The sequence below is a fragment of the Podarcis gaigeae genome, assembly GCF_964106915.1.
Source record: "Podarcis gaigeae genome assembly, chromosome: 7".
Lineage (NCBI taxonomy): Eukaryota > Metazoa > Chordata > Lepidosauria > Squamata > Lacertidae > Podarcis > Podarcis gaigeae.
The window spans coordinates 10,362,046-10,386,418 of NC_139683.1; the positions used below are offsets into that span (position 1 = coordinate 10,362,046).

Here is a 24,373-nt window from a genome sequence, read left to right on the forward strand (position 1 = left end):
GTTTAAATTGGAACATAAACTTCTGTTTATTTATTGCAGTTTAACAAGCATGTGGTTTCATAAATGGTATCGGTCCATTACAATCATGGGTTGCCTATCCAGACCTATAACTTCCGCTACCTGCTCTCACTCACTAAACCACCTCTCAGATATTTACTTCTCTTCCTAGCCCCTAACTGTTCCTGACTCAGCTTATTTTGCTACACTAACTCAACCTCCCACAAACTCTATCCCAATTCACTCCCGCTCCAACCAACCACCCAGCAAACTCCCCCTTCGCCCCTCCCAGAGCTGGTTTTATAGTCCCTCTGACCCCACCCCCCTGGGTTCTGATTGGGTAACTTGTTTAACTATTTCACCTCCAGCACTCTCATATGTTAATGTCACAACTGTAACCTTGGTTTAAGGAGCCATTCAGTGCCCAACTTATATATCTAAGTTTATAACACTGGACTGTAGCCCCAAACATTGAAATGGGCCTGTGGGGGAGGGATATGTCAACCCCTTTCCTTGCAGTTAACGTAAGAAGATAAGGAATATTCTTCTGGATCAGGCCATTCTAGGATCCTGACCAGATGCTTCTAGGAAGCTCACAAGCAGAACCTGAGCACAACAGCCTTCCCCCCGCTTGCAATTCTTAGCAGAGTGGAAGTTGAACCTAGGCATCTTGGTTGGTGGCCTTATAATTCAAGAATGTATCTAATCCCCCTCTAAAGACATTCCCAGTTGGCAGCCACAACTACTTCCTAAGGAAAGTGAATTCCATAGATATGTGAAGCAGCTTGAGATAGAGTCGGACAACTGGTCCATTTCGCCTGGTAATTGCCTAGATGCCCTGGTTGGCAACCCAAAAGATAGACAGGCTGAAATAGCTCATGCAGAGTGGCAGATCTTGCTGTATGTATGGGGGGCCCCAAGCCTCGATTGCCTGCTGCAAACTGGTTTCATTTACAGATAAAACTGCGAAAGAGAAGGGGGCGGTTTTGTTGCTGTGTCCTGAGGGTGCAGAATGTCTGCTTTCCATTTAAATTTCTCCAGAATCCTTCTCGGAGCGTTAGAGGGAAGAGAGGGTGGCCATTTATTTCATCTGACAGCAACAGACCCGCTGAGCTCATGAAGAATAAGGGCATGCCAGCTCTCCCATGTTCGGCTTAAATTACCGGCGGGAAAAGAGCCTTTTATCCAGCTAGCTGGTCTAAGCCTGTTACGAGGAGCCTGTACACTGATAAGATGCGATAACCATTGATTTACTCAAACGGTTAACATCTCAGATGCTTGGCGCATAATTCTAAAAGCCTTTCAATCCTCTTCATTGTGATGAATGAGGCTCTGCCAGTTCCTGGCCCCGATACGTTGTTCCAGGTCAAAACCAACAGCGGAAAAGACTTGCCAGGGAATTTATTTTTATTCTGGAGCAGGAGAAGCAAAACGGAGTTGGCTCTGAGGTACCGCTTAACATGGCTGTTTTTCATGTTGTTTACCAGGAGACATTGGGTGGGGGGGTCCCTTCCATCTGTCAGGCAGCAAACATATAAGTGATAAATCAGTTAGATACACCTGTAAAAAATATTCGGATATATTACTGTTATTATACCGCCCTTCATCATAGGGCAATTTACAGTATAAAAATACATAACATAATAGCAAACAAAACAAGAGCTCACCCATCCTACGCACAGTTTAAAAGGCCTTAGATTGTTTAAACAGCAACGGTTTGGGAGAAGAGGAACTTTCTTTCGCTGGTGCATAAAGATATGTAATGAAGGTGCCCGAGAGTCTTCTCTGGGGAGAGCATCACACAAACGTGGAGGCCCGTTCTTGTGCTGCCACCCTCTGGACCTCTCGTAGAGAAGGCACATGAAGAAGGGCCTCAGATGATGATCCTTGAGGTACTGTGGGGTGTCTTTGATTTTAAAAATCATTTCCTGCCATTTATAGCCCAGCTTTCATCCAGCATGGAACCCTGGGCAGGGTACATGTAGTTCCCAAGTGGTCATGCATCCAGGCTTTGACCAGGCCAAGATGTGCTAAGCCACATTGGTGGGGTGGCCACATGTGTCTTGAGAGCAAAATCTGGGGCCAAAGAAGCTAGTGAATACCTAGTCTCTTTGTTGTTGTTGTTTTTGTTTAGTCATTTAGTCGTGTCCAACTCTTCGCGACCCCATGGACCAGAGCATGCCAGGCACTCCTGTCTTCCACTGCCTCGCGCAGTTCGGTCAAACTCATGCTGGTAGCTTCGAGAACACTGTCCAACCATCTCATAGAATCATAGAATCATCTCATCCTCTGTCGTCCCCTTCTCCTTGTGCCCTCCATCTTTCCCAACATCAGGGTCTTTTCCAGGGAGTCTTCTCTTCTCATGAGGTGGCCAAAGTATTGGAGCCTCAGCTTCAGGATCTGTCCTTCCAGCGAGCACCCTAGTCTCTTACTGCAGCCTAATTAAAGGAAGGAGTTTCTGAAGCAAAGGACAAAAGCGTCCGGTCGGATTTTGTTTTAATATGAATGAACTTACAGAATGGGATTCATGCCTTGATATGAATCAGTGTTGTGCGTGGCTCCTTTCATGTCAGCAGAAGACCCTTCCGCATCTTACGACACTTAGGTAAAGTGCCAGCTGCACCAAACCTCTTCCAGCCACCAAATCTGGTGAAATTATGGGACTTTAAAAAAGTAACAGGTTAGACCTCTGGAAGATGATCTGGACCATGCATGACAATTCGAGATAGGAGAGGAAGCAGACTTACTCCAGATGCCTTTTCTGCAGTGAGAAAACAAGGCTGGACCACACAATTGCAGCTGTGTGAGTGGGGGTGATGGGCGTTTGTATGTGTAGGGGGCAGGTCTGCATCTTGTCTTCTCTCCTGTCAAAGGAAAGACTTGGGAGGAAGCAGAGTATCCGGGAGGGGCCAAGGAACTCAGCTGTTGCAAACAAAATTCTTCATTGGTTTTAATTAAGCTGTCAACTTGAAAATAACTGCGTTGCCAAGCAACATGGTGACCATTGTCTTCCGTTGACGCAAAGGCACAGAAAATGAACTGCAGGCGTCGTGTTAAGACTGCGTACTGACAACCCTTCGAGGAAGACACCAAGTTTCGTAACCTGCATGCGACTTTTTGTTATTACCTAGGAAATCTTATAAGCAGGGCCTCAAGATGAACGAAATGTTACTGTTAGTGTCAGATGCCAAAGTTTCTTTCCCTTCTCCTTCTGTTCAATTTTAGATTTCCTTTTTGCAAATATATCTTAAAAATAAAAACCCCACAACTTTAAGACCCTTGCTAGAGCAGGCCAGAGTTTCATCAAGTGCAGGATCCTGTTCCCACAGCTGCCAGACTAGCTCAGATAGCTGCGCTGGTTATACTGTGGTGCTCACATTGCCAAGGTTGCAGGTTCGATCCCGATAAGGGACAGCTGCATGTTCCTCCATTGCAGGGGGTTGGACTAGATGATCCTCAGCATAGCTGTCAATTGTCCCTTATTTGAAGGGGCAGTCCCTTATTCCAGCGCCATGTCCCGCTGCTGTCCCTTATTGATGGATGTCCCTTAAATGTCCCTTAAATTTCAAAGGAAGCAGCTCCTCTCCCTCCCTCCCTGCTGGCCAGGGAGGAGGGAGGCTCCAACTGTGTTGCTTGGCTGTGTTGCTCACCCAATAAGAAGTCTAAGAACGACTGGGTGTTGGAGCATGCATGCCTTGTGTGTGGCTAGTTAATGCAAGCTGAGGGGTTTTTTGAATCCTGGATGCCATTTTGTTGCACGTGCTGCTGCAAACTTTGCAGTGCAAAGCCAGGCCGGGGAGCCATCTTAAGTTGAGGCTGCATAGGCCTTGTGGTGCATGTGATTCAGATTCTATTCAGTTGAACCTCTGGTTACAAAGTTGGTTGGACAGTGTTTTCGAAGCTACCACCATGAGTTTGACCAGACTGCAGGAGGACAGGAAGACTGGAGTGTCTGGAACAGGTGAGGCTGCAGGTCCCTTATTTTGGCTGCTGATCCCTTATTTTCAAGGCTGCTGGTCCCTTATTTTCAAATCTGTAAGTTGACAGCTATGAACCTCAGGGTCCCTTCCAACTCCATGTTTCTATGAGATTCCTATGGGAAGCCTGAAAAACCAGGACCCGAGTGCTGCTGCAGCACTCTCCATGCTTGCAATTCCAGAAACTGATTTTCAGAAGCATATTGCCTCCAACGTAGGCCTGGTAGCCATTGAGAGCGTTTATCATCCATAAATCTGTTTCACCCACTTTCAAAGCTTTTCATGTAGGTGGCAACTACGACCTCTTGTAGGAGCAAATTCCCTCATTTAACTATGCAGTATGTAACTAAGTACTTTCTTTTGTCTGTCTTGGACCTTCAAGACTGTTATGTACTGAAATTCTCACCCTGGGCCAGCAGGGGGATACTGTAGATAGTTTTCACTCAGGTCCACATATGCAAATAAGGAATTGAAAATGACGTTCAGTGATTGGATAGTTACAGAAAGTGGTTAGTGTTGCGTTGTAGTTGAGCTCTAGATAAGCAGGTTGGCTGAACCCTTCAGCTCAGTTCTGTTCTGGCCTGTGAACAAACAAGAGCTGTCTGAAGAATCGCTGTGTCATCTGATATGTTCACCCACAACTTAACAAAAACGGTGTTCAAAATTAGCCAGGCGTCAAGCACAGTTTGCATCTGACTATTGGCTGCCTGTGACCAAGTGAAGATGCCTAGGCACCAAGATGGCTCCTGACATCTCCACCATCTGGAGATACTTGCCTGGGGATCATTGCATCTTGACTGTTTGTACACACTAATACCACATCCTGTAGAATTCTATCCGTTTTATTCTATCTCGGGCAATTATCTTGGCGCCTAGGGCTAATTTCGAACACCGTTTTGAAGGTTCAAGACAGACAAAAGAAAGTACTTAGTCACACATTGCATAGTTAAAAGATGGAATTTGCTCTCACAAGAGGTCATAGTTGCCACCTACACAAAAGGCTATGAAAGAGGGTTGAACAGATTCATGGATATTTGCATGCCTTAGCAGGAGAATGGAACAACGTTCTAGTTCATTGTTGTTGCTTGTCTTCATTTACCCCACCCAGCTGCCCTGCTCACAGTTGTGAAGAATATCCCTACATTATATGTCACCAAAAAAACGAAGATCATGGGCACTGGGCCTGTCACCTCCTGGCAAATAGAAGGGGAAGAAATGGAGGCAGTGAGAGATTTTACTTTCTTGGGCTCCATGATCACTGCAGATGGTGACAGCAGCCACGAAATTAAAAGTAGCCTGCTTCTTGGGAGAAAAGCAATGACAAACCTAGACAGCATCTTAAAAAGCAGAGACATCACCTTGCCAACAAAGGTCCGTATAGTAAAAGCTATGGTTTTCCCAGTAGTGATGTATGGAAGTGAGAGCTGGACCATAAAGAAGGCTGATTGCCGAAGAATGGATGCTTTTGAATTCTGGTGCTGGAGGAAACGCTTGAGAGTCCCATGGACTGCAAGAAGATCAAACCTCTCCATTCTGAAGGAAATCATCCCTGAGTGCTCATTCGTAGGGCATCCCATCTGGGCATGGACCTGCCCAGAGTGGCTGGGCAACCCAGTCAGATGGGTGGGGTACAAATTATTATTATTATTATTATTATTATTATTATTATTATTATTAGGAGTTACTTGGCTGCTGCATGATCCATACAGTGCAGAAGGTCTGTAGCTGAATGACAGATGCCTTGCATGCAAAAACCTGCCTGGCCTCTTCACTAGAGCTGGAAGAGAAACCTGCCCAGAACCCCAGAGAGCTGTTGCCAGTCAATGCCGACAATACTGGCCTAGATGGACTCATGTTCCAACTCTGTATCTTCAGCTTTCTATGTTCCTATAGTCAAAGCTATGATTTTCCCAGTAGTGATGTATGGAAGTGAGAGCTGGACCATAAAGTAGGCTGATCGCCGAAGAATTGATGCTTTTGAATTATGGTGCTGGAGGAGACTCTTGAGAGTCCCATGGACTGCAAGAAGATCAAACCTCTCCATTCTTAAGGAAATCAGCCCTGAGTGCTCACTGGAAGGACAGATCCTGAAGCTGAGGCTCCAATACTTTGGCCACCTCATGAGAAGAGAAGACTCCCTGGAAAATACCCTGATGTTGGGAAAGATTGAGGGCACAAGGAGAAGGGGACGACAGAGGAGGACGAGATGGTTGGACAGTGTTCTCGAAGCTACAAACATGAGTCTGACCAAACTGCGGGAGGCAGTGGAAGACAGGAGTGCTTGGCGTGCTCTGGTCCAGGGGGTCACGAAGAGTCGGAAACGACTAAACAACAACAACAACAACAACCCCTAAATTGTAACTAGGCATTCTTGTTTTGGCAACTGTAACCTTGGTTTAAGGAGCTACCGGTATTTGGTGCCTAGCTTATATATCTGAGGTTCTAACACTGCTTCAGACCTTCCACTTCATTGGGTGGCCCTAAGTTCCAGTGTGGAAACTTCCTCTGTGTTCCCAAAAGATGCCTCTAAAAACATTTTTGTAGTATGCAAAAGAATTATAATTTAGCTGTCTTAAGAATGAATTGATGGGTGAGATGGCATGTTTTTAGTTTGCTGGAGGGGGCAGAGACCTTCATGCAAAAAGCTTTTGCACAACTGGCCCAGACAAGGGAACCAGCATTAATACATTCTTAAGAAATATTGTCCCGATCTTCAGTCTATGGAGTCTCCTGGTCAAATCCCAAAGCTTGTCTAAAACACAACCCAAAGAAGCAGAGGATATCACATCTGATCTTCTTGCAGGACTGCCATTCAGCATTAGCTGATGTCCTGTATTTATTTATTTTTTTGAGCCTTTGGAGCGACAGCTCACAGCCAGGCTTGTTGGCAGCACTGCCCTGTTACATTTGCCCACAACATGCCTGCTTTAGCTATTAATAATGCTGCATTGCCTTGCTTTATGCCGTGGGCTGGTTCTTACTCAAATGCTGGGCAGGCGCAGGGCAGTGTTAGAACATGCCTCAGAGACCAGGGTTTGGGCATGTTGCATCCCTTAATATGTACACCCTGTACATCTTGCTGCACACAAAGGTCTGAGCATGCTAGTTGTGGGTCAGTTGGAGCTGACCTTTTGTCTTGCACTGGACCAATCTCCCAGTGTCAATCATAGGTAAAGGTAAAGGGACCCCTGACCATTAGGTCCAGTTGTGGGTGACTCTGGGGTTGCAGTGCTCATCTCGCTTCACTGGCCGAGGGAGCCGGCGTACAGCTTCCGGGTCATGTGGCCAGCATGACTAAGCCATTTCTGGCGAACCAGAGCAGCGCACGGAAATGCCGTTTACCTCCCCACCGGAGCGGTACCTATTTATCTACTTGTACTTTGACGTGCTTTCGAACTGCTAGGTGGGCAGGAGCTGGGACCGAGCAACGGGAGCTCACCCCGTCGCAGGGACTCGAACCGCTGACCTTCTGATCAGCCTAGTCCTAGGCTCTGTGGTTTAACCCACAGCGCCACCTGCGTCCAATCATAAAGGTAAAGGTAAAGGTACCCCTGCCCGTACGGGCCAGTCTTGACAGACTCTGGGGTTGTGCGCCCATCTCACTTAAGAGGCCAGGGGCCAGCGCTGTCCGGAGACACTTCCGGGTCACGTGGCCAGCGTGACATCGCTGCTCTGGCGAGCCAGAGCCGCACACGGAAACGCCGTTTACCTTCCCGCTGGTAAGCGGTCCCTATTTATCTACTTGCACCCAGAGGTGCTTTCGAACTGCTAGGTTGGCAGGCGCTGGGACCGAGCAGCGGGAGCGCACCCCGCCGCAGGGATTCGAACCGCCGACCTTTCGATCGGCAAGTCCTAGGCGCTGAGGCTTTAACCCACAGCGCCACCTGCGTCCCTTGCGTCCAGTCATAGACCATGGCAAATTTGGCACAGATGCACCATGCCACTCTAGGCCAACCCAATGCACTCTAAATGCACGGCTATGTTGCCTGGAGTTAATGGGAGTTGTAGTCCCAAATACCTGCCGTGTGCCAGGTTGGGGAATGCTCATATTCCTTAGAATTATAGAGTTGGAAGGGACCCTGAGGATCATCTAGTCTAACCCCCTGCAATGCAGGAATCTCAGGTAAAGCATTTATGCCCATCCAACCAATGCAGCAGCTGACAGCATTGCATGTGGAATTTAGGCAGGCGCAAGAGGAAGCTGCTTTCCCCCCTTGTTTTGCTGTTTCCTCAGTGCTGGCCTCATCCGTTTCCTCAGTGCTGGCCTCATCTGATATCAGAATGTTCCACAAAACTTTGGGGATAAGCATGCAAAGAAAGTTACAGATAGGTAGCCATGTTGGTCTGCCATAGTCAAAACAAAAAAAAATCCTTCCAGTAGCACCTTAAAGACCAATTAAGTCAGTTCTTGGTATGAGCTTTCGTGTGCATGCACACTTCTTCAGATACCATAGGTAGCCGTGTTGGTCTGCCATAGTCAAAACAAAAAAAAATTCCTTCCAGTAGCACCTTAAAGACCAACTAAGTCAGTTCTTGGTATGAGCTTTCGTGTGCATGCACACTTCTTCAGATACCACACTTCTTCAGATATCTGAAGAAGTGTGCATGCACACGAAAGCTCATACCAAGAACTGACTTAGTTGGTCTTTAAGGTGCTACTGGAAGGAATTTTTTTTTTCATGCAAAGAAAGTCTCTCTCTGTGTGTGTGTATGTGTGCGTGTGTGCGCGCACACACGCAAAGTTTGATTCAAGGGACAAGGCAGTGAGGGGCTGTCATCCCAAATAAGCAAGCAAAGCCTGTTTGCCAGCCTTTGGTGGCGAAGAAAGGAACATAGCAGAGAATGCAGCTTAAAGGCAAGAGCAATTAATTTGCCTGTTTTAAAATACTCTCTTGAGTTGAAATCACATGCTCGTGACTCACCAAGTCACAATACATGCAACAATAGCCTTCATGTAAGGAAGTTAAGTTTAGACAGGTCTCATGATACGTAATCTCTTAGGCGGTTTGTGGGCGCAAAATACCGCCGGCATGCAACACCTTGTTAGTGGGATTTGCGCCGGCAGCCAATCTGCGACTGGGCCAAGTTCAAGGTTACGGTACTAATACATAAGGCCTTCTGCAGCTCAGGAGCAGGTTACTTGAGATACGGCCTTATTCACTTCTGTGGGAGAAAGTTAAGCAAAGAAGATGCAATCAGGAATGCCATTGGAGAGGTGTTTCAAATTGCTACTTCTCCCCTGGTGGTCCTCAGTTATCACAGCTATTAAGAACCAACCCTAGGCTGGGCTGCACAGTTCTACCAGTTTTAACCTGCGTAGCCCTGCCCTCGAGTTTTGCTTCTTGGTCACACTCGAGTGCAACGGAATGTTTGCTTACGACAGTCAAACTTGCATTTTTCAGAGCTTTCCCAGGAAGAAGCCCTGCAGGCAGCCGTCTCCCTCCTTTTCCGTGGGAGAGCAATCGGCAGCGCCTGTGTTTCACCTGAGCAAATGTCAAGGGCTGACATTCTTGTTTTAGAAGCCCTTTCTTTACCCGGCTGAATAGATTCCGGGGAATTCTGAGCCAAACCCAGTTGTGCAGGTTTCAGCTCTGTGTGGAGTAACAAGAAAAGTGTGGGGAGGGGAGAGAAAGACTGGCAGGGCTCTGGCGAGTGTGTGACAGAGGAGAGGGGGGCGGCAATTTATGGGGTTTTGTGCCACACGCAAATCAGAGGTCGGAGCAGTCAGAGATGGACATGAGGGCACAGAAAGGATCGGAAGCAGAGGAAGAAGCTGTGCAGGCAAGGGGCAGGCCAGTCAAACCCTCGTCATCCCCAGCCTCACTGTCTCCCAGAACCAGGAGGGGCAGCTTCCATGCAGGAGAAGTCTCAGGTGGTATATTCATACTCCATCAGATGAGTGTACAGTGGTACCTCGGGTTAAGAACTTAATTCGTTCCAGAGGTCTGTTCTTAACCTGAAACTGTTCTTAACATGAAGCCCCACTTTAGCTAAAGGGGCCTCCTGCTGCCTCCGCATGATTTCTGTTCTCATCCTGAAGCAAAGTTCTTAACCCGAGGTACAATTTCTGGGTTGGCGGAGTCTGTAACCTGAAGCATCCGTAACCCAAGGTAAAGGTAAAGGGCCATTAGGTCCAGTGGTAACCGACTCTGGGGTTGTGGCGCTCATCTCGCTTTATTGGCCGAGGGAGCCGGCGTACAGCTTCTGGGTCATGTGGCCAGCATGACTAAGCCGCTTCTGGCAAACCAGAGCAGCACACGGAAACACCGTTTACCTTCCCGCCAGAGTGGTACCTATTTATCTACTTGCACTTTGATGTGCTTTCGAACTGCTAGGTTGGAAGGAGCAGGGACCGAGCAATGGGAGCTCAGCCCGTCGCGGGGATTCGAACCGCCGACCTTCCGATCGGCAAGCCCTAGCTTCTGTGGTTTAGACCACAGCACCACCTAAGGTACCACTGTACATAAGCCTAGGAGTGTGTGGTCCCACAGATTTCTTGATGGCTGTGCTGGGCATGAAACTGGAAAGCAGCCATGTAGATGCCAGAAACCCTGGATAGCTCAGTTGCTAGAGCATGAGAGTCTTGGGTTAAAGCCCCACTTTGGGCAAAAAGATTCTTGCATTTCAGGAGGTTGGACTAGATGAGCCTCGCGGTCCCTTCCAACTCTGTCTACAATTCTGTGATTCTGTGTGTGTGCATCTGGTATACCTTAGGAGCTGCTGTTAAGTGTGTGCTTTTGTCAATAAAGAATTAACTGTCTGCTGTTTGCCTTCCTTGGCTAGGTATGCGCAGGACCAGGGTGGGGTGGGATTGGGCAGGCAGAACAGGCTGTGCACCTGTGAGTTATGGACTGTGGCCATCTCTGGTCCTCTCTCATGAAACACAGTGACACACAGACTCAGAGGAGTGGCCTTCCCACATCTTCCAGATGTTATTTGGCTTGGCCTGGTGAAATTCCTTTCGCAGCCACATTCTTCAAATTTAGGCTCAAGCCCAGTGGTGATTTGTCTTGCGAGAGCCATTTAAAAGGGATGGGGAGGGGGAAGAGAAAGCTCTTTGCACACCTGGATTAAATCAAGCTCTTTCCAGTATGTCTGAGAGTTACTAAGGAAATTGGAGAAATGGAAAGTTGCATGGTTTCCAACAGTGCTGCCTGGGAATAGCTTTAGGCACCAGTCTTGGTCATAGAATATGAGTGAAGTTGTGAATTGGGGGAGAAGCAGGATTGGACTTGCTGCGCCCCACTGGTCCACACTTTCATCCAAAGTCGTGAGCATGTGGTGTTTCTTGGGGTCTCTAGCATTGGATGATCCTCTGTAGGGACAAAAGGAAGAATAGTTTTCCTTTCTCTCTAATTATTATTATTATTATTATTATTATTATTATTATTATTATTATTATTATCATCATCATTATTTATACCCCGCCCATCTGGCTGGGTTTCCCCAGCCACTCTGGGCGGCTTCCAACAAAGTGTTAAAATACAGTAGTCTGTTAAACATTAAAAGCGTCCCTAAACAGGGCTGCCTTCAGATGTCTTCTAAAAGTCTGGTAGTTGTTCTTCTCTTTGACATCTGGTGGGAGGGCGTTCCACAAAGCGTGTGCCACTACTGAGAAGGCCCTCTGCCTGGTTCCCTGTAACTTGGCTTCTCACAGTGAGGGAACTGCCAGAAGGCCCTCGGAGCTGGACCTCAGTGTCCGGACAGAACAATGCAGGTGGAGATGCTCCTTCAGGTATACTGGACCGAGGCCGTTTAGGGCTTTAAAGGTCAGCACCAACACTTTGAATTGTGCTCAGAAATGTACTGGGAGCCGATGTAGGACTGGTGTTATATGGTCTTGGCAGCCGCTCCCAGTCACCAGTCTAGCTGCCGCATTCTGGATTAGTTGTAGTTTCTGGGTCACCTTCAAAGGTAGCCTCACGTAGAGCGCATTGCAGTGCCTTCTTTTTGTCCCTGGTCTCTACCAGTGCATCTTCCAGGCCCTCCTGAAACAGCTTGCCCCCCCTTGAAGGGCTCGATGGCCAGGCTGGTCTTGGCTTTGGCTTCTGACTGCCACTGTTTAAACCAGAGCTGCCTGCGCACTCCTACATCTGCTGCCATGGCCCTTGCTGCAAATTGCAAAGCATCTGATGAGGCCTCGGCCACATAATTCAACCCCCTGCGATGCAGGAATCTTTTGCGGAATGTGGGGTTCAAACACACAACCCTGACATTATCATGCTCTACCTACTGAGCTACCCCAGTAGACAGCACAGCCTGAGCTAGATGAACAAACTACAGCCTTGTACGTCCATCTGTTTTCGTGCGGGAGCCTTGCTGTGGCTGCTCCCCTCCATTTATTCCAGAGTTCCACTTCTGCTTGTTATGAATACTCTTCTGTTGGTAAGTGCTACCAATTGTGCCTTAATGTAACGGGTAGATTTCACGAAATGCAGGCAAACTATAATTTCAAAAACACAGATTATATCCTGAATATGTTGCAGAAAACCCAGCCGACCGGTGGCTCAGCCTCCAAGAGAGCGTAGGCTTTATTATGTTGAAAAGGCCTCTTTGGAAATTTCTCAACACATGAATCCCATGTTGGGAGCAGCAGAAACGTTTAATTTCCATTGATTTGAAGCTGTGGGGGGGGTTGGGAAATGAAACCCACGCCCTCCCATTAAATGGAAAGATCCCTGAAACTCACTGTTGAAGTTTCTCCTTCTCTCTTGTGTTTTCCAGGTAGAAAAAAAGGAGTTTCAGCATCGTAACGTGGACGAGGCTTTTGACTGCCAGCTGCCTGGAACGACAACCTTTGAATGAGCTAATCAGCGGCCCTAATGAAATAATTTCCAGAGGAAAAGTGATTTTTTCGCCCTTACTTAAAGCCTTTTTTTCATTTAAGGTCTCTCTTCCCACACAGCAAAGAGGTGGGTGGGGGAGTGTTCCTTGACATTGTTAATAATTTCCTCCCTCAAACTGCCGGGGTGGCAAAAAAAGAAACAGAAAATTGCAGTTGTTTGCTTTCATTAAACCTTTGGAGGAATTAGCAGCTGCTGGAGGAGAGCTGAAGGAAGAAAGAGTTGTGAAGGTGGATGGAGCCTTTTATTTTTCTCATAAAAGGAGATAAAAGATGATCAGGGATTCAGTCCTGTTTCAGTCGCTCCAGGACATAGTAATGTGGGCTGTTCCTTTTGGACAATAAAGGCAATTAAGCTACTGTTTGCAGCCTAAACAGAGCCCTGGAAGGAAACCTCCGCTTTTGCTTGCCTCAGCCACTGGCGTTTCACTCGAGCAGCCGGGCTAAGGAGGAGGCGGCGGGTCAAGATGCTGGCTATCAGGAAGAGGGGCTTCAAGATGTTTACTCTTGCCTTATTGTTTGTCATCACCATCACGTCGTTCTTGCTGAACTACAGCCACAACACGGTCATGGTCGCCTGGGACCCCAAACAGCTCGTCTACCAGTTTTCGGAGCAGTTTCGGAGACTGATGAAATATTCCCGGAGGCCTTGCAGCTGCCGCACGTGCATTTCTGAAGAGGGGGTCTCGCTCTGGTTCGACGACAGGTTCAACCAAACTATGCAACCCTTCCTGACCACACAGAATGCCTTCATGCCCGAAGACAGCTACAAGTGGTGGCTGGTGAGTAGCTAGCTGGGGAGGAGAGAGACCTGTTTGTCTTGGGGTCTCCCCACTTTCTTGTGTTGTTTTTTCCCCCCCAGCCTTCAGTCATCCAAATTTTCCCTAGCCATTTTTAATTTGTGTGTATGTGTGAACCAAGAGGGATGCGGGCGGTGCTGTGGTCTAAACCACTGAGCCTAGGGCTTGCCGATCAGAAGGTCGTGGTTCAAATCCCTGTGATGGGGTGAGCTCCCGTTGCTCGGTCCTTGCCCCTGCCTACCTAGCAGTTCGAAAGCATGTCAAGTGCAAGTAGATAAATAGGTACCACTCCGGCAGGAAGGTAAACAGTTTTCTGTGCGCTGCTCTGGTTCGCCAGAAGCGGCTTAGTCATGCTGGCCACATGACCTGGAAGCTGTCTGCGGACAAACGCCAGCTTCCTCGGCCTATAGAACAAGATGAGCACCACACCCCCAGAGTCGTCCGCGACTGGACCTAATGGTCAGGGGTACCTTTACCTATGCGTGAACCACCAGCATTTTAGTGCAGGATTCTCCAGAAACAGGCACATTTCTGTATGCACTTTTGACCAAGACGAAACACCTTTTCAAGCAATTTCCCCCTAATGCGATGTAAATCTTTTGGTGTTGTTTTTCACAAACGTGGTGCATTTTCCTTTACCCTCGTAGGTGCATTGTTGTGCACCTTGGTTGGTTGGAGCCTTGCGTGGCCAAATTTGTAAGGATCATAAAATCGTAGGAAGAGTTTCATTCAAAATTCCCAGCTATTGGCAAATTGAATCAAAGGATCTGAGAGCTGCATCTAGTCCGACCCTTCAATGCAGGAATCTCAGCTAAAGTATCCCTGACATATAGCCAAACAAACCTCTGCTTTAAAATCTCCAAGGAAGGAAAGTCCACCACCTCCTGAGGGAGACCATTCCACTGTCAAACAGCTTTTACTGCCAGAAAGTTTTTCCTGATATGTAGTCAGAGTCTTCCACTGGTGAGGCTTCCCTAGAGGGTTCTCTGGCTGGAGGCTCCCAGTACGTTTCTGAGCACAATTCAAATTATTGGTGCTGATCTTTAAAGCCCTAAACGGCTTCGGTCCAGTATACCTGAAGAAGCATCTCCACCTCCATCGTTCTGCCTGGACACTGAGGTCCAGTGCCGAGGGCCTTCTGGCGGTTCCCTCGCTGCGAGAAGCCAAGTTACAGGGAACCAGGCAGAGGCCTTCTCGGTAGTGGCACCCGCCCTGTGGAACATCCTCCCATCAGATGTCAAAGAGAAAAACAACTACCAGATTTTTAGAAGACATCTGAAGGCAGCCCTGTTTATTATTATTACTATTATTATTATTATCATCATCCCTGAGCATTGGCCATCAGGGCCGGGCCCAATAGATCTTTGCAAGCATCTGGAGGGCCACAGTTGTGGTCAACAATAGGCATTGAACATTTGTGTTATTCATTCATCCCCTCAATGTGTTTCCCAGCCATTTTTGTAACTATCATTTTGTTTGCTTGTTACATTTCTATCTCACCCGTTTCTCCAAAGAACTCAAAAGTGACTTGCATGGCTGTCCCTTTCCCCCATATTATCCTCAGAGCAACTCTGCAAGGTAGTCTTGAGAGTGAGTGTCTGGCTCAAGGTCAACCAGCGAGCTTCCTGGCTCAGGTGGGGATTCGAACCCTGATCTCTCCCAAGTCCTAGTCCAACACTCTAACCACCAAACCACCACTGGCTCTCAACAAATCTGCAAAGAAGTTGCCTTTTGTAAGAACACTGCAGTTGCACAAACCTAAATTTCCGGCATGCTCTTGGATCCCTCCTGCAAATTACTGACAGCCTGGAGGCAGCTTTAGTGACCAATCTGAGAAATGGTTTGTTCTGCATGGTATCTGGTTTCTGTGGCAAGCTGTCCATCAGAAATTTCTGTCGTGGGTGGCTTTCCCGATATCTGAGAGGCCCGTTAAATCTGTGCTGACAGCGGGGCGGGAGGCACCTGCCAATCCTCCCCAAAATCAATATCATTTCTGTTGCCTGTGGTCCCACCAGCTGGCTCATTTCTTACTTCACATTATAATTGGGTTTGGGCGGGGGTAGGAAACAGCTGCAGAATAGATGTTCACATTTGCCCGTAAGGAAATAAAAGCACCATATTATGGAAATTGCAAGTCTGGGTAGGGATACCAATGTGGTGTAGAGGTTAGAGTGTCGGACTAGGACCTGGGAGACCGGGGTTTGAATCCCCATTCTGCCACGAAGCTCACCGGCTGACCTTGGGCCTCTGAGTCTAACCTACCTCAAAGCGTTGTTAGGAGGATAAAATAGGGTGCATGGGAATGCAGGGATCTTTATTTCCCCTGGTGGGGGACACACCATGCTCCTTCTGGGGTAGTTTGTTCACCTTTGGTCCCCAGCCTGCACTCCGATCTCACCTGTGGCTCTTAGAAGCAGTCAGCATGCAACAGCGGCCACACCCTGGGAATGGCTTTGACTGACTGGCTAAACCACTTGAGGGTAGCTGATGGGTCTCAAACCCTCGGTGAATTAAGGATTTCCCCTGCATGTGAAGACAGGCTCAGCAGATTGAGACCATTAGTGGGTCTGACGCTCAAGAAGGCGGTTTCTCCAAGAGCTTTAATCAAGGAAACGAATGTGATATCTACCACGTTTGAATGCCTCTTGTGTCACCTAACCTGCTCCAGCCTATTGATTCCTAAGCCAGGACGCTGCTGTAACAGCAACAAACAACAACAGCAACAATTTATTACTTATACTGCGACCATACTGCAGCCACTCTGGGCAGCTACCAACAAAATATTAAACACATAAAACATCAACATAAAAAGCTTTCCTAAACTGGGCTGCCTTCAGATGTCTTCTAAAAGTCAGGTAGTTGTTTATTTCTTAGACATCTTATGGGAGGGTGTTCCACAGGGTGGGTGCCACTACCAAGAAGGCCCTCTGCCTGTTTCCCTGTAACCTCACTTCTTGCAAGGAGGGAACTGCCAGAAGGCCCTTGGAGCTGGACCTCAGTCCAGACTGAATGATGGGGGTGGAGATGCTCCTTTGGATATACTGGACTGAGGCCATTTAGGGGTCAGCACCAACACTTTGAATTATGCCTGGAATCCTTTTTCCACAGCCCCTCCGAAAGCCGCGCAGTGACTTGTGTGTTCTTCTTTACAGAAGCTGCAAGGGGAAAAGAACCCCAAGGGTTTAAATGAGACCATCCAGGAGCTGTTTGAGCTCATCCCTGGAGACGCGGACCAGCTCCTGGAGAGAAGTGGTTCGCGATGCAGGCGGTGTGCCGTGGTGGGGAACTCGGGTAACCTCAAGCAGTCGCAGTACGGCCAGGAGATCGACAACCATGACTTTGTGTTCAGGTGAGTCCCTGTTGCAAGGCTTAGCGATCTTAGCCTGACCGCTCTCTGCCACTGAAAGTAACGAAAAGAAAAGAAAGAAGCCATTGTCTTCACGGGGAGGCTTAAATAGGTGACGTCTGGAGCTGAGCCTCACCAAAGATCCCATTTACCAATTTTCAGCCCATTGCTGCTGCAGACTCCTGATTCACATACACCTCCCCCTCACTTGATAATTCGATATTTGCAACCAAATGGGGGAACTGACTCCATAGAAAAAGGCTGCAGCTCAGCAGTAGAACACCTGGTTTTTGTGCAGTACGCCACAGCTTCAGTCCCCAGCATCTCCATGTAAGGCTGGGAGCAGTGGTGTAGCATGGGTTGCCAGAGCCACATGGAGGGACGTTTGAAACGGACAAAATATGGGTGCACATTCAACTGCCTCACGGCATCCACATCACCCAGGAGATTGCAGCCACCAAGATAAAAAAAGGAAAGTCATTCCGTTGTCCGGAGAGGTCGCTTCCTGGTCCGCATGGAGAAGCCGTTTCCAACGGAGCCCAGTGACGGAAGCTGTGCCCCCTGTACCCCCTTCAAAAAAGCTACACAACTGGCTGGTGGGGAGAGAGAGACCAGTCTGAAATACTGAACAGCAGCTGCTGCTCAGTGCAGACAATACTGACCTTGGTCTGAATATGCACAAGGCAGCTTACTATAAAAGGTAAAGGGACCCCTGACCATTAGGTCCAGTCGTGGACAACTCTGAGGTTGTGGCGCTCATCTTACTTTACTGGCCGAGGGAGCCGGCGTACAGCTTCCAGGTCATGTAGCCAGCATGACTAAGCCGCTTCTGGCAAACCAGAGCAGCGCACGGAAATGCCGTTTACCTTCCCGCCGGAGCAGTACCTATTTATCTACTTGCACTTTAACGTGCTTTCGAACTGCTAGGTTGGCAGGAGCAGGGACCGAGCAACGGGAGCTCACCCCATCATGGGGATTCAAACTGCCGACCTTCTGATCAGCAAGCCCTAGGCTTTGGCTTAGACTATCTGTGGTTTTACTATATTTCTGTACAATAATTGATTCTAGCTCTTGCCAGGTCTTTCACTCTGCCTCTTGGGAATGCTTTGGTTGTTCCACTTAAATTAAATAAATATTCTGAGAGATAGATAGAAGATGATAGATGATAGATAGATAGATAGATAGATAGATAGATAGATAGATAGATAGATAGATAGATAGATATTTGCTTTCAATATGCTGACCTTTAAACAAACAAATAAAATAAAACCCAGGGCGGTTTAAGTTGAAGTAAACAGGCAGACTGTATGGGGAGGTTTTTCATTGCATTACTGCCCGTCTGCCTGTTCACCTGTAGGGAGCACCCTCTTTTAGCAGCTCTGCTCGTGTTCAGAGGCCTCAGGGTGCCATAGCCTTTTCCCGAATCCAAGCAACCTTGAGTGAACTCTTTATGGCAGAGTTCTGGATGATCCAGGGAATAGTTTAGTTAAATACACGCACACACCCTAACCACAAGAACTGGCAAACATTTTATAGAGGATGAAAGGTCGTGTTAACCACGAACATGGTCCAGCCACTTGTGGGCATCATGGCTTTCTTACCAGCATGTTATTTAGGTGGCATTAATGGACGCGGGCGCTGCTGTGGTCTAAACCACTGAGCCTAGGACTTGCCGATCAGAAGGTCGGCGGTTTGAATCCCCGCGACGGGGTGAGCTCCTGTTGCTCATTCCCTTCTGCCAACCTAGCATTTCGAAAGCACGTCAAAGTGCAAGTAGATAAATAGGTACCGCTCCGGCGGGAAGGTAAACGGCGTTTCCGTGTGCTGCTCTGGTTCGCCAGAAGTGGCTTAGTCATGCTGGCCACATGACCTGGAAGCTGTACGCCGACTCCCTCGGCCAATAAAGCGAGATGAGCGCCACAACCCCAGAGTCGGTCACGACTGGACCTAATGGTCAGGGGTCCCTTTACCTTTACCTAATGCACAGACACCCATATCGGGCTCAGGACCAGGAGAAGCTGCCTTACATGGCGTCAGGCCGCTGGGCCACCCAGCCCAGTATTGACAGCACTGGCAGCAGCTGTCCAGGATCTCACACAAGAATCCTTTCCAGCTGTATAGTACTTGGAGATGCCAGAGATCAAATCTGGGACCCTCTGTTTTCCAAAAGAGTGGGGGGCTCTATTTCTGTGGCCTTTCTCCTTTGCGTACAAGATGGTTTGGCTTGCCAAATTGTGCCTGTTAGCGTAGCCGCAAGGGTGTTTCTGGCACCCACGAGGCCCCTCTCCTCCCCCTGCTGAATTTAGTTATTTACATACAATTGTTTCATACAATTTAAATGCTGCTTAACCGTAAAGAGAAGGGAAAAAAGCACCTCAAAGGGCATGGGGTTGACAAAGCTAATACAGTGGTACCTCAGGTTACATACGCTTCAGGTTACATACGCTTCAGGTTACAGACTCTGCTAACCCAGAAATAGTGCTTCAGGTTAAGAACTTTGCTTCAGGATGAGAACAGAAATCACTCTCCGGCGGTGTGGCGGCAGCAGGAGGCCCCATTAGCTAAAGTGGTGCTTCAGGATAAGAACAGTTCAGGTTAAGAACGGACCTCTGGAATGAATTAAGTACTTAACCCGAGGTACCACTGTACCAGCTCTTTAAAACGTTCAAAAAAATAAAATTGGCAAGAAACTAAAAACAGATTAAAACATACTTCAACCTTCTCCAGGTCTGGTTAGGCTCGACTAAAGGGAAAATGTTTTTAGCAGGCACCAAAATTGAATACAGCAAAGGTTTCTCTGCCTGGTGTCAATAGGCAGGGAGTTCCAAAGTGTTGGTTCTGCCACACTAAAAGACTGATTTCTCATAAATATAGAACAGGTGTTATATGAAGCCTTTAACAGTCCCAGTTCCGCAGATTGAAGCAGTCGAGTGGGGTGGTATTATTAATTAATTAATTTTGTATACTGCCCTATATGCCGTATACTGTAATTTTTGTATACTGTATACAGGATTCAGGGCAGTTCACAACATCTTGCAGGTAAACTGGTCCCAGGTTGTTAATGGCTTTATATACTAACAGTAACACCTTGAACTTGACCTGGGAGCAGATCAGGAACCAGCACAGATCTCTGGGCAAGTGTTCTATACTGACAAGGTTTCGCTCCTGTCAGTAACTGTGTTTCAGCGTTTTACACTAACCTCAGCTTCCTGGTCAAGCACAAGGGAAGCCCCACAAAGGGCACATTGCAGTAATCTAGCCAATGCATGAACTACCATGGTCAGTCTTTCCCAATCCAGGAATGGTTGCAGCTGTCGAACCAATTGCACTTCTGTGCTTGAGAGGAACCCTTCCTTAGCCAACAGAAGAATTTTCTGAAGTCCATTCAGGGTGCAGGGACTGGCCGTGAGACTTACGAGGTGGGAAGGGGAGAGTTTCTCCAGCCTGCAAATGCGCCCATCAATAGCGGCCGTTGCCACCTGTGGCAAGATGATGCCTACCTGCCCCATGTACCTCCTTCTGGCGTTGCCTGCTTTTCCCCTCACCCCTTTTCTCTTGGACCACACAGAATGAACAAAGCCCCCACAGCCGGCTATGAGTCTGATGTCGGCAGCAAGACGACCCACCACTTTGTCTACCCTGAGAGCTACAAGGAACTGGGCGAGAACGTCAGCATGATAGTCATCCCGTTCAAGACCCTGGACCTTCGCTGGGTCATCAGCGCTCTCACCACAGGGACCATCAACCAGTAAGTGGCCGTGTCTTCTCTGTTCTAGGAGGCAATGAGAAGTTGGGCGAGTTCTGTTGGACGAGATCTAGGAGTCTTTGTGGACCACTCACGTTGGGTCAACAGTGCGATGCAGCAGCAAAAAAAGCAAATGCTGTTCTAGGCTGCACCAACAGAAGTATAGTATCTAGATCAAGGGACGTAATAGTGAGCCCACAACTTGATCCAGCAGATCTCTTCATATGATCTCACAGAATAGTAGAATCATAGAACTGTAGAGGGAAGCAAGAACTCTAGTCTAACCCTGTGCAATGCAGGAATCTCAACTAACGCATCCATGACAGATGGCCGTCCAACCTCTACTTACACACCTCCAAGGAAAGCCCATCAACTGAGGGAGTCCATTTCACTGTCGAGCAGCTCTTACTTTCAGAAAGTTCTTCCTGATGTTTAGTCAGAATCCCCTTTCTTGTCACTTGAAGCCATTGGTTCGAGTCCTACCCTCCAGAGCATGAGAAAACAAGCTTGCTTCATCCTTCATGCGACAGCCCTTGACATATTTGAAGATGGCTATTGTATCTCCTCTCAGTCTCCTGAGGTTTGGTTTCCAGGCATATATGTGTGTGTGTGTGTATATATATATATATATATATATATATATATATATATATGCAGGTTTTGGTGTCCTCGGGTGTCTTCCCGTGTAAAAGTTTTTTACACGGGAAGACACCCGAGGACACCAAAACCTGCATTCCTGTACCCGTGAAAATCTACGAAAGCATATATATATATATATATATATTTAACATATCATTTTCAACAGTAATTAAGCATACTTTTACATCTTATTCATTTTTTTAGACTTCCATCAATCCTGTCTGAAAATTTTCCAATCTAATCTCTTAGTATGCATTTCTTATTTTCCCTATTACAGTGGTACCTCTGGTTACGTACTTAATTCGTTCCAGAGGTCCGTTCTTAGCCTGAAACTGTTCTTAACCTGAAGCACCACTTTAGCTAATGGGGCCTCCCGCTGCTGCCTTGTCACCGGAGCACGATTTCTGTTCTCATCCTGAAGTAAAGTTCTTAACCCGAGGCACTATTTCTGGGTTAGCGGTGTCTGTAACCTGAAGTGTATGTAACCTGAAGCATAAGTAACCCGAGGTACCACTGTACATTTCAAACTCATAGCCAATATCTCTATCTTTTCCTACTTTGTAACACTTTGTATATTTCTCCTTATAAAACTTCTTGTAGTCCTACTAGCGTAATTTGTTGATTACAGTTGCTCTTCAAATAATTCATAGACTTCTTCTAATCTTCTGTAAATCTCTGGTCCCGCAGGTTTCGAATCCTTCCTGTCATTTTGTCCAATTCTGCATAGTTCTTTAATACATTATACATAGTCCATTATACATTTTTTTTAAAAAAACCCAGAAGCATTTTTACTTGGTATTATAGGTCAGGACATTAATAGGCAAGATGTTAAATTGTTTTTATATGCAACAACTGCGGCAATAGTACTGATCCTCTTGGTTGCCCTCCTCTGCACACATTCCAGCTTCTCAGCATCCTAAATTGTGGTGCCAAGAACTGGACACAGGACTCCAGGTGTGGTCTGACCAAGGCAGAATAAGAGTGAGACCATTACTTCCATTGATCTGAACACCAGACTTCTGTCGATCCAGCCTAAAGTAACCTCCTTTATGGTCCAGCTCTCACTTCCATACATCACTACTGGGAAAACCATAGCTTTTACTATACGGACCTTTGTTGGCAAATGCAGGCTATTAGAAGGTGTTCAATCTTGCCCTCCTAACCCACCTGATATTTATTCTTACGTGCCTCCTTCCTGTTCCATTTATTGCATCTGGAAGTTGCCGCCGATCAGATCAGGCAGGTTCCTGAAGTTAGTTTCTAGATGATGGTTGTTATTATTATAAGCCACGGCAGCCCACCGAGTTCCAGCCAGGAAATTAAAAACACGAGGAGCACACAATGTAGAGAGCAGGCCTCTGGCAAGCAGGAAGAAGATGGGCTTGTGACTAATGGACAGGGACTTTTTTTATGAAGTGAGAGCACTTTCCCCCTGCAATGGGCCATAGAGAGCCAAAGTAGGCGCAGCTCAATTTTGAGCCTCAACTGAGACCAACAATATATGGGGGAAGCAAGCGGTCATGACCCCATAGGAACCTGGCTGGCTGTTGGGAGAACAGAATGAATGCGGAATTGGACAAGCCTTTGGCCTCATCCAGCCATTGTTGTTGGCAGTAAGAACATTTATTTTTATTTACTGCATTTATATCTCACCTTTTTCTCCAAAGAACTCAACGTTGGCATACTGTGTGATCCTCCCCCCATCCCATTTAATCCCCACAACAACCCTGCGAGGCAGTGACTGGCCCAAGGTCACCCAGGGGGCGTCATACGTGAGTGGGGATTGGAGACCTGTCCCACTGAACATAAGGAGAGCCAATGTCCCATATTGTCCAGCATCTTGTTCTGGCCAGCCAGATGCCTGTGGGAAACCAGCAATCAGGACCAGAAATGCAGCCTAGAAATGCAACAGCGAAAAAAGCTAATTGTGCTGGTCATGTGGGTTAACCGAGAGGCGAGGTCCGAGTCCAGTCCGAGGTCAAAGGTGCGATATGGAGGCAGTCCATAAAAGCTGCAGCTGGGTGCAGGGCAGGGAGTCAGGTGAGGTCAGGAACACAGGACAGGGTTCAGGTAGGAACTGGCAACCTACAAAGTTCCTCCTGCAACCTGGGGCTGACTGGCTTTTATCTGCCCCAAGGCATTAGGGCGGCCCCGATCCTCTGGTGACTCACCTCTCCTGGCCTGGAGGAGAGCACTCCTCCTGCGGGAACTTAGTTTCCTCCACCTCTCTGCCCTGAGCCTCTGCAGCCCAGGAAAGGTTGGAGGGTTACTGGACCCAGAGGCAACCTCAGCTTCCTCTGATGGGGCTGAGAGTGGTGCACCTGCAGGCAATGGGTCCTCCATCCCCTCAGGAGCTAGAGCAGACTCAGCTGGGGCCTGCACCTGAGGATCCAGCACAGGTGAGAACCTTTCAGGCTCATGCCCCAGCCCCAGCTCAGCTGGTTCTGGAGGCGGGGAATCCTGTGCAGGCTGGGATCCCTCAGGTTCAGCGTCCGAATCTCAGCTAAAGCATCCATGACAGATGGCCACCCAAGCTCTGCTTTAAAACCTCCAAGGAAGGAGAGTCCACAACCTCCCGAGGGAGACCGTTCCACTATCAAACAGTTATTGCTGTCATAAAAAGGTCTTCCTGATGTTTAGAATCTCATTCCATTGAAACTGAAACTTCAATCCATTGGTTCAGGACTTACCCTCCAGAGCAGGAGAAAACAAGCTTGCTCCATCTTCCACATAACAGCCCTTGAGATATTTGAAGATGGCTATCATATCTCCACTAACATGAGCCTGACCAAACTGCGGGAGGCAGTGGAAGACAGGAGTGCCTGGCGTGCTCTGGTCCATGGGGTCACAAAGAGTTGGACACGACTAAATGACTAAACAACAACAAGAAATCATATCTCCTCTCAGTCTCCTCTTTTCGAGGCTGAACATACACAGCTCCTTCAACCGTTCCTCATAAGGCTTGGTTTCCAGACCCTTGATCATCTTGGTCGCCCTCCTCTGCACACGTTCCAGCTTGTCAACATC

At 47.7% G+C, this 24,373-nt stretch overlaps 1 protein-coding gene and 1 long non-coding RNA gene across 7 annotated transcripts in view; one reads left to right on the forward strand and one right to left on the reverse strand.

Moving 5' to 3' along the window:
- The window catches only part of LOC310849341, a 462,163-nt gene that overhangs the window by 255,453 nt on the left and 182,337 nt on the right, over positions 1 to 24,373 (reverse strand). The window lies entirely within an intron of this gene.
- ST3GAL1 (ST3 beta-galactoside alpha-2,3-sialyltransferase 1) overlaps positions 1 to 24,373 on the forward strand; it is a 112,085-nt gene that overhangs the window by 74,735 nt on the left and 12,977 nt on the right. For all 6 annotated transcript variants that reach the window (XM_083749350.1, XM_083749355.1, XM_083749351.1 and 3 more), the window contains 3 exons: positions 12,699 to 13,598; positions 16,769 to 16,965; positions 20,531 to 20,710. In XM_083749350.1, the coding sequence (XP_083605476.1) occupies positions 13,284 to 13,598; positions 16,769 to 16,965; positions 20,531 to 20,710 (692 nt within the window). In that variant the 5' untranslated portion in view covers positions 12,699 to 13,283. The remainder of the gene's footprint in view (positions 1 to 12,698; positions 13,599 to 16,768; positions 16,966 to 20,530; positions 20,711 to 24,373) is intronic.